We start from the raw sequence: 13,772 nt of genomic DNA on the forward strand, positions 1-13,772 counted from the left end.
AGATTCTGCTTGGAAGTCTCCTCTTGAGCAACCCAAATGGACAACACTCAGAGAAGGAGAGGTTACTTAACTTGTACAGTAACTGGAATTCTTTGAGATGTTTTGTCTGTATGGGTGCTCCACTGTTCACCTTCCTTTCCCCTTTGCTTTGGACTTTTACTATGCTCTGAGGTTGAGAAGGAGCAGGAGAGGTGTGGATCTGCTTCTATCTATATGCCCTCTTACCAGAGCATAAGGCAGCATACAATACAGGTGGGATATACTAGCAGAAGAATCTCTGATCGAGAGTGCACAAGCTCACGCACATCCTCAAATGGAGCACCCACATGGATAAAACAACTTAAACTCCAGTTACTGTATAAGATGATAAGTAACCAGCCAATGGGATCTGCAGGCCAGCGCTGGGGCGGGGGCAGCATGCGCAGAGCCACCTAGCTGTGCTTCCATCTAAGGGCCACAGGGACTGGTCGCTGCTTGCTTCCAAGGTGAGCACCCTGCCCGGATCCAGCACCCCCCATCCCCTCCCACACCCAATCTCCCTCCCAGAGCCCATGCCCCAATCCCCCCGCACACCCAAACTCACTCTGAGAGCCTGTGGCCCTCACCCCCCCTGCCATGCCCCAGCCCTGCACCCCCCTCCTGCACTCTGAATCCCTCGTGGCCTTTCCTCCGCCTAGGAGCAGCAGGAACATGTCGCCACTTCCAGGAAGCCACATAGGGAGCCTGCCAGCCTCGCACCAACCGAGACTATAAAGCAGACTTTCTATGAAGATTAGAAATGCCAGTTTATAGAGCTCTCTGGTTGGTACAGGGCCAGATAACACAGCTTTTACTGTTCTTTAAAACCATAATTTTACACTGCTATAAAAATGTAATTCAATAACAATATGCTGAAAAATAAACATCAATATTACATGTCAAAATTATTTTAAAAATCTAATTTTGCCAAGCCTAATTATATTTTACAATATAAAATAAAGTCAACTGAAACAAAACATTTTGATTTTCTTAAAAAAAAAAATTTTTTTTTGATCCAAAAAAATTTTTTTCCTGAATTTTCTTTCACAGATAATTTCAAAAATTTGGGGGTTTGTTCCAAATCACAACAAAAACAAGCTTCAGGATTCTTTATGAAGCAGCATTTCCATTCTCCACACAGCTCTACACTGCACCTTATGCAGTCATTTATATTTAATGCAAAGTGAGGGCACAGTGGATGTGAAATGCTTGCAAATCAAAGTGGCAGTGTTTTACATTGGGTCTAAATGATTACACAAAGCAAAAGCAATGGAGAATGAGGCCCACTGTATTTTTTTAGTGCTTCTGCAAAGTTAGTTTCGTTACATGGACTGGAGTAGTGCTTGCAGTGGGTAGGCTGCCTCTCACACACATTTACTATATAGCAAATTCACAGATACTGAAGAAAGGCAATGTTGTTTAGTGTTTGGACTACAGAAGTGGGTGACTGATTATATTTTTAATCCCAGCTGTACCACTGACTCATTGTATGACTGTAGGCAAGTCACTTGTACCTGAATTGTCAAAACTATCACTGATTTAGGGTGCCCAACTTGAGACATCTAAGATCTGATTTTCAGATTAACTCCATTAGGAGCTACAAGTGCTCAGTGCCTCCAAAATCAGGTTCCAAATCATTCAAGTTGGGTAACAAAAATGGGGACACTTCTGAAAATATAAGCCCGATCATCTAAATGGGTTTTCATATAGTCTTTTTCTTAAGTGAAAATGCGTTCAACTGATCCATAAGCCCACCATTCTTTCCTTCAGATATGTTTGTGTGTGTCTATATACACATACACAAACAAACTTACAATGTTACTTATGTATATATTTGATTAGCTCCCTTCACGTGTCACTTGTCATCTTATATTGTAAGCTCTTTGGGGTAGGGAACATGTATATGTTTTAGGATGCAACTTTTCTATTTTTCTTATCGTTCTGGTGCTTTATCAATAATATTTTTATTTGTTATTAGTATATTGTATTAGTTCATTGAGTTTAAGTTTTTCCATCTATTGTAGAGTCTCCGCTGGCTTTTACACATTCTCCTGGGTGCATGTTTATTACTGATCTGAAGAATGAAGATGCTCCAGTTCATAACTCTAAAGAAATCCCCAAGGTCCACTGCATTTGTCAAAATCCTTTGCATTATAGCATTGCATCAGAAACAGCTGTGCAAAAGATAAGAGAGCTAGAAAGCCTAATCGGAGTAGATCCAGGTAAAAAAACATTTTTTTCTTGAGTTATTGAAGAATTAATAATTCTGGAAACACAAGATTTGTCATACTAAATCAGTATGATCCATTCCGTTCATTTAGATATTGCGCAGTTGACCTTAAATAGTAAAAATTGAAAGCTAATTCCAAACATTACAAAGAATTCCAATGTTAGATTATTCTGATTGAACATTGTTACTTCTCTCCTTCCACCTTACCAAATGGACTACTTTGGGCCAGTCTAAGGTACTGGTCTGCACTGGATAAAGGCAGGCATCAATTCAGTTCCCATTCCTGGTCTCATTTTCAGACTCTGAGTTCTAGATAGTCATGCCTGGTGGTTAAAGCAGTGTCCAAGAACAGATATCAAGGGTTGAAGCTTGAGGTAGAGTTGGGACCAGGCCGAGGGCAGCACTGAAACTGAGGTCCAGGGACAAGCCGTGGGTAAGAACCAGGGTCAGAGTCCAGAGATGTGCCAACTCAGGATCATAGTCAGAATTTGGAAAGAGGATGAAGTTGAAACTGGGCTGGAGTCAGTCCAAGAGTCTGGGGATCAGGAGCTGGGTGCAGGGCTGGAGCTGGTCAGGACCAAGGCTGGAGCAGCTGAAGTGGGCTAGAACAAGGCTTAGGCAAGGCTGGAGCAGAAACAGGGATAGGATCAAGGGCAGGCTGGAAGCCTAGGGAATCTGTAACACCATGAAGCAGCAGGAAGATTCCTAGCCAAATGGTGCTGTTGCACAGATCAAGTTGTGGCTGTGGTGAGGAGTGTGAAATATCTGTGCCTGGGGGTCACCTTGGATAGGCTGTTGCAGCATGCCTGAGAGATGAGTCACTGCAGGCTCTGCTGGAGGGGTGAGTCGTAGCTGAGTGAGCAGCCCTGGTCCAGCTGAGGGTTTGCCTTACACTCATTTTCACGCTAACATCATGTACTCTGACCATCACTGAAAACCCTAGGCAGATGCACCTGACTGCTGCAAGGTGACTGGAGACCCACAAGCTAGTTCTCACCAGGAAGAAATCTAGTTACTGTATATAAATAGGGCCCTACTTGTAATGAAAGAAGTGCTGAGGCTCAAGCAATTAGGTGCCAGGGCTCAAGCAATTATTTACTTTCATAACTGGTGTGGCAAGCTTAGAGGAGACAGGGCTCAGTCCTGGCAAGCCCTGGCACAAATTAAGCACTGGGTCGTACCAAATTCATGGTCCCTTTTGGTAAATTTCACGGTCATAGGGTTTAATGAAATTTCATGGTGGTATAACCGTGGGAGTCCCAATCTAAAAAAGGGTTGGGGTGCAGGGTTGGCAAGGCTTTGTAGAGGGGTCACGGTACTGGCACCCTTACTTCTGCACTGCTGCTGATAGCATTGCAGCCTTCACAGCTGGGTGTCCAGACAGCAGCTGCCACTCTCCAGCATCCAACTCTGAAGGCAGTAGCACAGAAGTAAGGGTGGCAATACTATATCATGCCATTCTTGCTTTTGTACTGCTGCTGGTGGCAGTGCTGCCTCCAGAGTTGGGCTCCCAGCCACTGCTCTCCAGCTGCCCAGTTCTGAAGGCAGTGCCTCCGCTAGCAGTAATGCAGAAGTAAGGGTGGCAATACCATGACCCCCTCTACAATGGCCAGATTTCATGGGGGAGACCGGATTTCACGGTCCATGATGCATTTTTCATGGCCGTGAATTTGGTAGGGATCTATAGATAAATGAATACTAGTAGCAATTGCTAGTACATGAACTGCAGAGCTCTTAAACATACTGGCATCAGCTCAAGGATAATTCCCTATGTGAGATGATGTCGACGAGGGCTACTTTTTTAACAACTTTGCAGTACCATTTCACTCCTTCATATATAAAGTGTGCTGTGGATTTTATTTGTCTATGTACTTTTAAACACTGACTTCTTCTGAATGGAATAATATCTTACTTAGATTAAATGTTTATGTATAACAAGTTTGGGGAAGGCAACATACTAAGATCAGACATTGTATTTCTTTCCTGTTCAGTACTTCAGCTTACCTTTCTGCTGTAGTACGGACCAAAGTTTATTTTTTTCAGGGTTTGAACAGATAGAGGGAGAATGACACAATCTCTAAAGGAAAATTTATGAACTAAATATCTAGCCATCTATGAATGCATAACAGTTTACCTACAACTCTTGAAGTAACTGTGAACAATGTCAACAACGACTCTTTTAAGGGTTTTCCCCCCAAGTTTTAGTACTTATAACTTTTGCAGGTCTCAGTGCAAAATATAATTATGTACACAGACATACATACACTCCTCTAGGGTTCTTTTCTGGGAAATTTTACCCCTCTCAGTCTCTGTAGAATGGTGTCCAAACCCTCTGTAGAGCATGAAAGCAAGCTCTTTAAAGTCTGGGAAACAAGTGATAGTCCCACAGTCTCCTTCAAACTCCCTTTGAGTCTCTGAAACAACAGCCTGCAATTTGCACAGCCTGCAGCAATTTTAGTTGCCTTCTTCTTCCCCAAATCTGGCAATCATTTTGACCCTGAGCACATGAGCAAGATTCAACAGCTAAGCATCTAAGAACAAAGGATTCAAGGTACCACTTTAGAACATTGTTCCATTTTACCCGGTGTTCTGCCGCCAGCTGTGGTCAATTCCTGGTGCTTCAGAGGAAGGCAAAAAAAATCCAGAATGGATTTGGTGAATTGTATATTGAAGGGGAATAAATTCCTTTCAGACCCCTACAGTTGACCAACTGAAGTCAAGAAACATGAGATTTTATTATAGTCATTGTTTTAATATGACTGTGTCTTCATTGCACACATGCTTGAGGACATCCAGCTTATTGTGGACCACTTTGCCTATGCCTCGAAGTGCTTCAGTTTCACAATCAGCCTGAAAAAAGACAGCCAGCAGCAGACCACCAGTATCGCCAGCACCATGATCCTATTATCACAATTGACAACGCACCCCTCAACTAGGTCAGAAAATTCTGCGACCTGCATAGCATACTTTCCAGGAACACCATGTTGAATGATGAGATCACTCAGTGCCTGGCAAAGGCAGCTTGGCATTTGGCAGCCTCACCCATGGGCCCTGAAGGGAGCATGAAGTCTGCCTCAGAACTAAGATAAAAATCCTCTGCACTATTGTACTCACCTTATTCTTCTACAGCTGTGAGACATGAATGCTCTTATACCACATCAAAAAGCTGAAGAGCTTAAACCTTCAGTGTTAAGTGGCAGGATAGGATCCCCAACACGGAAGTGCTTGAGAGTTGCCAAGTCCCTGGTATTGAGAGCTCATCAGGGCTCAACTTTGTTGGGTCGGACATGCAGTCTATATCGAGGTTTCCTGTATGCAAAAAGTGGTGCTTTACAGTCAGCTGAGCACAGGAAACAACTCTAAGGGTTGACCTATCCTCAGTTATAAAGACTCTTTGAAGGCCGGTCTCAGTGCATGCAAGACGGACATTAAAACCTGGGAACTCGTTGCACTGGAGAGACCCAGATGGAGAGGTCTGTGTCATGCAGCCATGTCTACTTTTTAAGAGTGATGTGTGAGGTCTCTGCAGGAGAAGAGAGCATGTCATAAGTCCAGTGCCTCAAGGTCTCCCTCCAATAACTACACTTGCAAGACATGCAACCACATTTGCAAATCCAGGATTGGACTCATTTTCCATTTGAGAAGCCATTAAAACAAATAAACCAGAACTCAAGTCAAAACTAGCTGAACACTCATCTGTTGAAGCAATGGAAGAATGTATCCGTCCATTGTTTTAATGGTTAGCTGCAGGTGTTACAAGCACATTAAGGAGAAAACAGAGTTTACTCTTCAAGTGATGTACCTATGTGCATTCCACATGGGGATACACATGTATACCATGCTCCCAAGTCCAGAAATTCTTCCAAGCAGTGTCTGCTGGCCTGCACATGCTGTAGGTCTCCTCATCTTCCTGACTGAGCATATAAGACAGTGCAGGTCAACACCTCTCCAGTCCTTTCTTGTCACTGCATGACCTGAGTTAGAATCCTATGACTTCTCATCCTTCAACTCTTTGTACCATGTGTAAAGACATTTGTAAATAGTTTATTTTTCTTAGCTTACTAATTAATTAACATTCAGTTAGTATAGTGTGGGTTTTTTTCCCCTGGTTGGGGAATCCTTCCCTGTGTCTGGGACTATGCCCTGACTCCTGGGTTTCAAGAATTGCATCTCTTGCCCTCACTCCTTCTCCATCAGTGACGAACATCACTACTGTCTGGGTGAGGTGCATATCTCTGCAAAGTCCAGTATTTGTCTCTCATTCCCACCCAGAACCTAAGAAGCCTGTGAGCTTTGCTTGAGAAAACACCTGATGAAAAAGGCTATGAGGCCCCTTTCTGACCTGGGCCAGGGAGATCCCCAGCCCATACATCAGCCTCAAATAACAAGCAGCCCCCCTCCAAGCACATGCCTAGGAGCAGAGCATCCAGTACCTAAGCCCCAAAACCCTTCTTCTAAGGCTTACCATAAGGGTAGAGGTTATTCTCATGGAAGGACAAATCCCCATTGAGGACTGTCCATAAGAGATGTGCTTCCTCCCCAAGCCTCTTCAGGTTGGGTGAGACTTTGCACACAGAACCTAAGGAACTGATTCCTCTAAAAAGTCCCAGATTGGAGAGCAAACACACGAAAAGAAAGATACGCTGATTCTGTTGATCACCCTGGTACTGAAGCATAAGAACCAACCTTCACCAGTTCTGTCTACGAGCACTGGTCCGGACCCACCATCAGTACTGCCTCATTTGTCCAAGAACTGATGTTTCCATAGACACATCAGGTCCACTGGATCTGACCGCCAGAAAACCTCGGACACTTGGGCATTTAGAAACTTACATAACATCAGAGAATATATTCCTCGCTTATCCACAGTCTCCACTTCTCTCCAGCCCAGCTCTCTTGAGGGATATTGTTACACCATAGGAGGAGCCTACGTCGGTGTCCCTGGAGCCATCTCACCTCCAACCCTCTGGCAGGAGTGCTCCCATAATGATGTAGCAGTTTTTGGACTCAGGTAAGTCGGATGTGCTAACCACTCCAATATCTCCATGAAGAGAGTCGCTCTCTCACAGACATTCAAAGAGTCAGACTCTCTGTTCCTCGGGGTACAACCTCCCCACGGACCACAGGTACTGATTTACTTTGGGTCTTCTGCAACCAATAGACTCTCCTTCTGACCTTATTGGGATCCATGGGATTCTTATCTCAGGTGTCCAGGCACTTCTCAAGAATCGTACCGCTTCTCTCCCTCCTGGCAACTGGAACCATCGGTGTACAAGGAGGATGAGTTCAGCCTGGATCCGCAGGTACATAGCATGCTCATGCTCTGCTCCTGTTCAGGCTATCCTTACCCAAAGGAGAAGGATTCAAATAGAAATTGCTGCCTGGCCAAATGGCACTTTTCAGCTGGGCACAACTCCACCAATATTCTGCAACCACTACAAATATTCCAAACATTCTACATGATCTCCTGTCCTTGAAGACCTCAGGCCTCTCTATTAGTTCATTGCAAGTCTGCCTTGCGGTGATTAATGCCTTCCTCCCTCCAGTAAACTGACATTCCGTGTTCACTCATCCAACTACAGTATGGTTTATGAAAGGCCTTGTCAGGACCTTCCCACCAGTGATCAAACCTGCACCTCAATGGGACCTTAATCTCACCCTGTCAACTCTCACCAGTCTATCCTTCAAACTCTGGTGTCATGATCCACCTGTCCATAAAGATGGCATTTTTAGTGGCTACCATTTCAGCCAGGAGGGTCAGTGAGCTTGGAGTCATCATGACAGACTGTCTTATACAAGTATTCACAAAGACAAGGTTTCCCTTTCCCTATACCCTAAGTTTCTCCTCCAGGTTGTTTCTGAATTCCATATTAACTAAAGGATTCATTTACCTGCATCTTTCCTAAAACCATTTGCTTCTGCTGAAGACAAAGAACTTCACTCCCTCGATGTCCAGAGTGCCTTTCCACTCTGCCTGCAAAGAACCAAACCCATTAGAAAATCATTGAGACTTTTTACTGCTCTAGCAGAAAGTTCACGTGGTCAAGCCATATCCTCCCAGAGGATTTCTAAGTGTGTTCTGGGATGCATCCTATAGTGCTACAGGGTAGCAAAAATCCCTTCCCTGAGGATTCACAGGTCATTTCAGAAGAGCACAGGCTGCCCCAATGGCATCCCTACATGACGTCCTGCTACAAGATATTTGCAAGGCAGCCACCTGAAGTTCTATCCATACGTTTGCAACAAACTACACTTTGGTTCATGAGTCAGCTGTGGATGCAGTCGTGGGATCTGCAGTACTGCAAGCATCTCTGCTACTGGCTTCCTCACACCCATCTCCAGCCTGAGCACTGAACATAAGAACAGCCATACTGGGTCAGACCAATGGTCCATCTAGCCCAGTATCCTGTCTTCCAACAGTGCTTGTCAATCACTCAATTATGGAATACACATAGGAACCATCACTTGAAGAAGAAATAGAGGTTACTTACTGAAACTGGAAGTTCTTCAAGATTTGTGGTGCCCTCTGATTCCACTACCTGCCCTCCATTCCCTGTACTTCGGATCCTGTTTGATTGCAGTAAGAAGAGAAAGTGGAGAGGCATCAGACTGCACTGTTTCTTATCCCTTTGTCGAGAGCATGAGGAGACCTATGGTGTATGAGTGGGCCAACGGACAGTGCTTGGAAGAATGTCCAGACTCAAGCGTGTGGCATGCATGAAAACCCATGTGTGGAATACAGATAGGGACCACACATAGAATCATAGACATTTAGGGTTGGAAGAGACCTCAGGAGGTCATCTAGTCCAATCCCGTGCTCAAAGCATGACCAACACCAACTAAATCCTCCCAGCCAAGGCTTTGTCAACCCAGACCTTAAAAACCTCTAAGGATAGAGATTCCATCACCTCCCTACGTAACCCATTCCAGTGCTTCACCACCACCTAGTGAAATAGTGTTTCCTAATATCCAGTCTAGACCTGCCCCACTGCAATTTGAGACCATTGCTTCTTGTTCTGTCATCTGCCACCACTGAGAACAGCCTAGCTCCATCCTCTTTGAAACCCCTCTTCAGGTAGTTGAAGGTTGCTATCAAATCCCCCCTCACTCTTCTCTTCTGCAGATTAACTAACCCCAGTTCCCTCAGCCTCTCCTTGTAATTCATGTGCCCCAGCCCTCTAATTATTTTCGTTGCCCTTCACTGGACTCTCTCCAATTTGTCCACATCCCTTCTGTAGTGAGGGGGACCAAAACTGGACACAATACTCCAGGTGTGGCCTCACCAGTATCGGATAGAGGAGAATAATCACTTCCCTCAATCTGCTGGCATTGCTCCTACTAATACAGCCCAATATGCCGTTGGCCTTTTTGGCAACGAGAGCACACTGCTGACTCATATCCAGCTTCTCGCCCACTGTAATCCCCAGGTCATTTTCTGCAGAACTGGTGCTTAGCCAGTCGGTCCCCAGCCTGTAGCGATGCATGGGATTCTTCCATCCTAACTGCAGGACTCTGCACTTGTCCTTGTTAAACCTCATCAGATTTCTTTTGGCCCAATCCTCCAATTTGTAGTAGTTCTAGGGCTATGGAAAAGGTTATTGGCTGCTCCTCTCCTTCAGCTAGACTGACAGTGCAGAACAGGGATTGGTCCCAACACAACCTACTGGATAGATGAGGTCATCTGCATTGTGACATCCAACCAGAGGCGAATTAAGCATTTGTGTGGCCCTGGGCCAGAGCAAGTGGGGGCCCCTCCCCATCCCTTCTTCCTACAATCACACACACCCCACATTCCTGGTGGGAAAATGGGTTTGGGTCATGGGGGCTTGCCCTGCCTCACTCCCCCACCCAGCACTCCTGCCGGGGAGCAGGGTCAGGGCGCGGGCGCTTGTCCATTCCACTCACTCAGCACTCCTGCAGGGCAGCAGGGTTGGGGTACAGGGGCTTCCCCTGCCCACCTGGTGCTCCTGCCGAGGAGCAGAGTCAGGGCACAGGGGCTTGCCCTGCTCCCTGGCAGGAGCACTAGGCAGAGCAGGGCAAGCCACTGCATCCAACTGCTCTGAAGAGCTTCTGACCAAAGAAATCATGGCATTTTCACTGACACACTCAGATCCAGTCCCACTCCTTCCTCCTAGATAGCTCTAAGCCACATGGGGCTCAATCTGACTATATTATTATTATTATTGTTTAATGTTCATCATGCAGTATGGTCTAAAGGCCATAGCCAGGTTGATCCCTGGTGGGCTAGACCTGGTATTCCAATTTATTCCAGGGAATTGAGTTTCTTACACTGGAATCACAGCCTGTTAATTTTACGCTCTCCCTCAAGCCTCATCCCTCAACCAGTTCAGAAAGAATTACTGGTTTGGCCATTATTCAAGAATCTATGATGAAGAAACAGGCTAGAGCTAACAGGTTTGGACAAGTTTGAATGATATCTTCCCTTTCCCATTTCAGAGACAGTCCCTAGCCACAGTGTGAAATGCCCACTTACAGATCGATTGCCTCTCCCTGTCCTGGTGCAGTTTTCCTATGTATACATGTGAGCATGTGCATGAGCTTGAGTTTAAATGTTTATCTGTGCATTTGGACATGCACACAGGAATGTGCTTGAGCTTGCTTGCATAAAATAACTGGGGTCTGGATCTTCTCTGAATCTGATTTTGTTCTTTACAGAACAACTTTGGGCCAAGACACTTGAATTATTTAAAAGAGAAAAGTGGCTCCCAAATGGGAGGATCAATGAACAAAATCTCTGCCCCAGAGTCTTTTTTGTCATGTTTTCTAGGTTTATCTTCTGCATTCCCTTCCCACATCTCTTATTTTCTTCTCATTTCACTCACATCACTTACCAAAACTCCTGCCCCCAACACTTCTGAATTTAGCAGTGATTTTGAATATGAGAGTGGATCTGGTTCTGAATTTATCCACTCGCTCATTATTTACAATGAGCGGAACCAATACCCCATTGACTTCTTCTCTATAAAAAATTGAAATGAAGCCTTCATCTGTTTGGGGTTTCAGACATCTGAATTCAGATCTGAATTCTGCACTTCAGCCTCATTTCCAAATTAATGATCCACAGTTCAGTCCAGGCTGAGGGAGGCTTCCCAACCTCTCCTTTTTGTAAAGGGACCACTGGGAACAACAAAAATAACACTCTACTCCCAGGATTACAGAGTGGAAACCTGCTGTTTTATTCAAATGCATCTCAAACAAATTTAGTTTTGGGAGGGTATGGAACTCCCAGTGACAAACATGATGTAGGCAGGGATAGAGCATGGCTTCATCCCCTAATATTTTGGGTTACTCATTTACCCCATTATGACCACTTTATGACATTCTTCACAAGCACACACATGGGTAGTGATCCCAGTAGAGCTACAGAATGGACAATAGTCTTCACAACCTTCTATAAGTTCATTCAAGAGACTCTCCCTGCACTTACCTAGTGGGAGATGATGTGCTTTGCTGATGGTCTCCGTTCCCCTGGTCTGTCACTATCTCTGGATCAATAGTGATAGAGCCTGGCTGCTCTTCTTGTTGGCCCTGCCAGGAACTCCAACAGTGATGGACAGGGATTGGTCCTGACAGAGCCTCTTGGAGGTATTAATATGCTAAAAATCTAGCACCGTCTTTTTAAACAATTATTTTTGATTTTTAGGAGACCGGGGCCTGAAACATTTGTGCTGCCAGGATTAGTGCTAAAGACTTGCCTCTCCCTTTCACATGCCCAATCAGTGCTGATAACCACTGGATTTCCTACTCACTTCAACCATGAGCCACCTGAAGAGAATGATGGACCTCCAGGAGCCATTGCTATGGCAGTCATGTTGCAGAGCTTGGAGAAAGATGTTGTTATAGTAACAGACCAGAGAGCCATGGGTTTGAATAAAAAGATTATTGAGGATGCTGTTCAGCAAGGTAAAACATGCAGTTAGGCAACAAAGACAGTTAGCTTTTCAGTTTTAATTTGCTAATCTGGTTCAAGTTCTATTTCAGTGCAATCTCTAAGGGCCAGATCCGCACCTGGCTAAATCAGCATAGCTTCATTGACTTCATTGGAACTACACTGAGTTATACCAACTGAGCATCTAGTCTCATCTTTTGAAATCCATCTAGAATCTTTCTTCCTATTACCATTGTATTTTGAAATTTAGTGTATCATCAAAAAGAAGGAGTTGAGAAGAGAGCTTATTTTTAGTGTCTTCATCCCTGCACGTCTTCTCATTTTTGTCAGTCCAAATAACATCTCTAGACTCTTGCTTGTAGCTCTGAATTATGCAAAAGCTAAAGATGGGCAACTCGTCCAGTATTTCCAATTGGGTAATATTGTCTTACACAATCGTATGTTTGCTAGAATCACCTTACAGTTCTAACTGTTCTGTTCTTTTAAAATCCAAGCTAAGCACACAAAAAATGACCTATGGAAACCATTTTGTATTTTTGTTTGCTCTAGGGGTACTGAAGACACCAGTGCCTCTATTGAGTTATCAAGGAGATGCTGCAGAGTCAGCTTTGATGTTTTTGTGTGAGAATGGGAATCTTGAAAGACCCAGGTATGTGTTCTAAGTTACTGAAAATGAGTAGCAAGGAGACTATGCAAAGTCACAGTAAAAGGAACAGCTCTGTTCACAGAAGATATAATGATTGCAAGCAAACCTTTGAAGTATGAAGTATCTGCCAATCAAATTGTTTTGTTTCTCTTTTTAAATGACTGTGTTTTTATAAAATATATATTAAGTAAATATTAAATTAGCAGTGGAAGGTCTGAAATTAAAGGAAGAAAATTCTGAGACAAGCGCTCCACTCTGCTATAGATACAGGATTCCACATTATTCTGAGACCTCTGCATTCCCAATTCCCCACAGGAAGTGGGGAAGGAAGTACATTACTTTGCATTTATATGGCACCTTTCAGATGAAAATTTTACAGACCTCTACAAACATTCATTAACTTACACTACACCTGTGAAATACTGTACATCATTATCCCCATCATTATCCCCATCTTATCAATGGTAAAAGTACGCCACAGAGAGATTAAATGTCTTTCCAAAGACTACACAAAGTCCAGTGGCAGAGTCAGGAATAGAATCCTGGAGTCCAAGATGGTAGTCCACTTTCATCCACACTCAGATCTTTGATAATCCATTTTATTCTAGTATCCAAAATCCTCCTATCTGTTTTTAATAGTCTGAAAAAGATCCTCATTGTCTTTAGACACCCCAGCCAGAATTTTTGAAGAGTGGATGTAGTTCTGAAAACTCATTGAAACTATGCAAGTGCAAACTCTGATCTGCCCCAAAACCCCAATTTGAACGTGCATATGTTGAGGGTTTGTATACATGCACTGGAGTTTGCACTAATATGTACATACATTGAATATCTGGCCAACAACTTACCTTTCCTTATAATGGAATTACTGGGTATTTTTCCTTGAACTTTCTCTTTGTATAGGTGTGTAAAGTCTAGAGCATATACAGCCATATTCAGTTAGCAGCCAATTCTCTTTAATAACAGCT

General features: G+C 44.0%; 1 protein-coding gene across 1 annotated transcript in view; it reads left to right on the forward strand.

Moving 5' to 3' along the window:
• Positions 1-13,772, forward strand: part of DGLUCY (D-glutamate cyclase) — a 65,182-nt gene that overhangs the window by 22,498 nt on the left and 28,912 nt on the right. The window contains 4 exon segments of the mRNA XM_050953273.1: positions 2,043-2,240; positions 11,913-11,945; positions 11,948-12,172; positions 12,708-12,807. Coding sequence (XP_050809230.1) covers positions 2,043-2,240; positions 11,913-11,945; positions 11,948-12,172; positions 12,708-12,807 — 556 coding nt within the window.

The sequence above is a fragment of the Gopherus flavomarginatus genome, chromosome 5, assembly GCF_025201925.1.
Source record: "Gopherus flavomarginatus isolate rGopFla2 chromosome 5, rGopFla2.mat.asm, whole genome shotgun sequence".
Taxonomy (NCBI): Eukaryota; Metazoa; Chordata; order Testudines; family Testudinidae; genus Gopherus; species Gopherus flavomarginatus.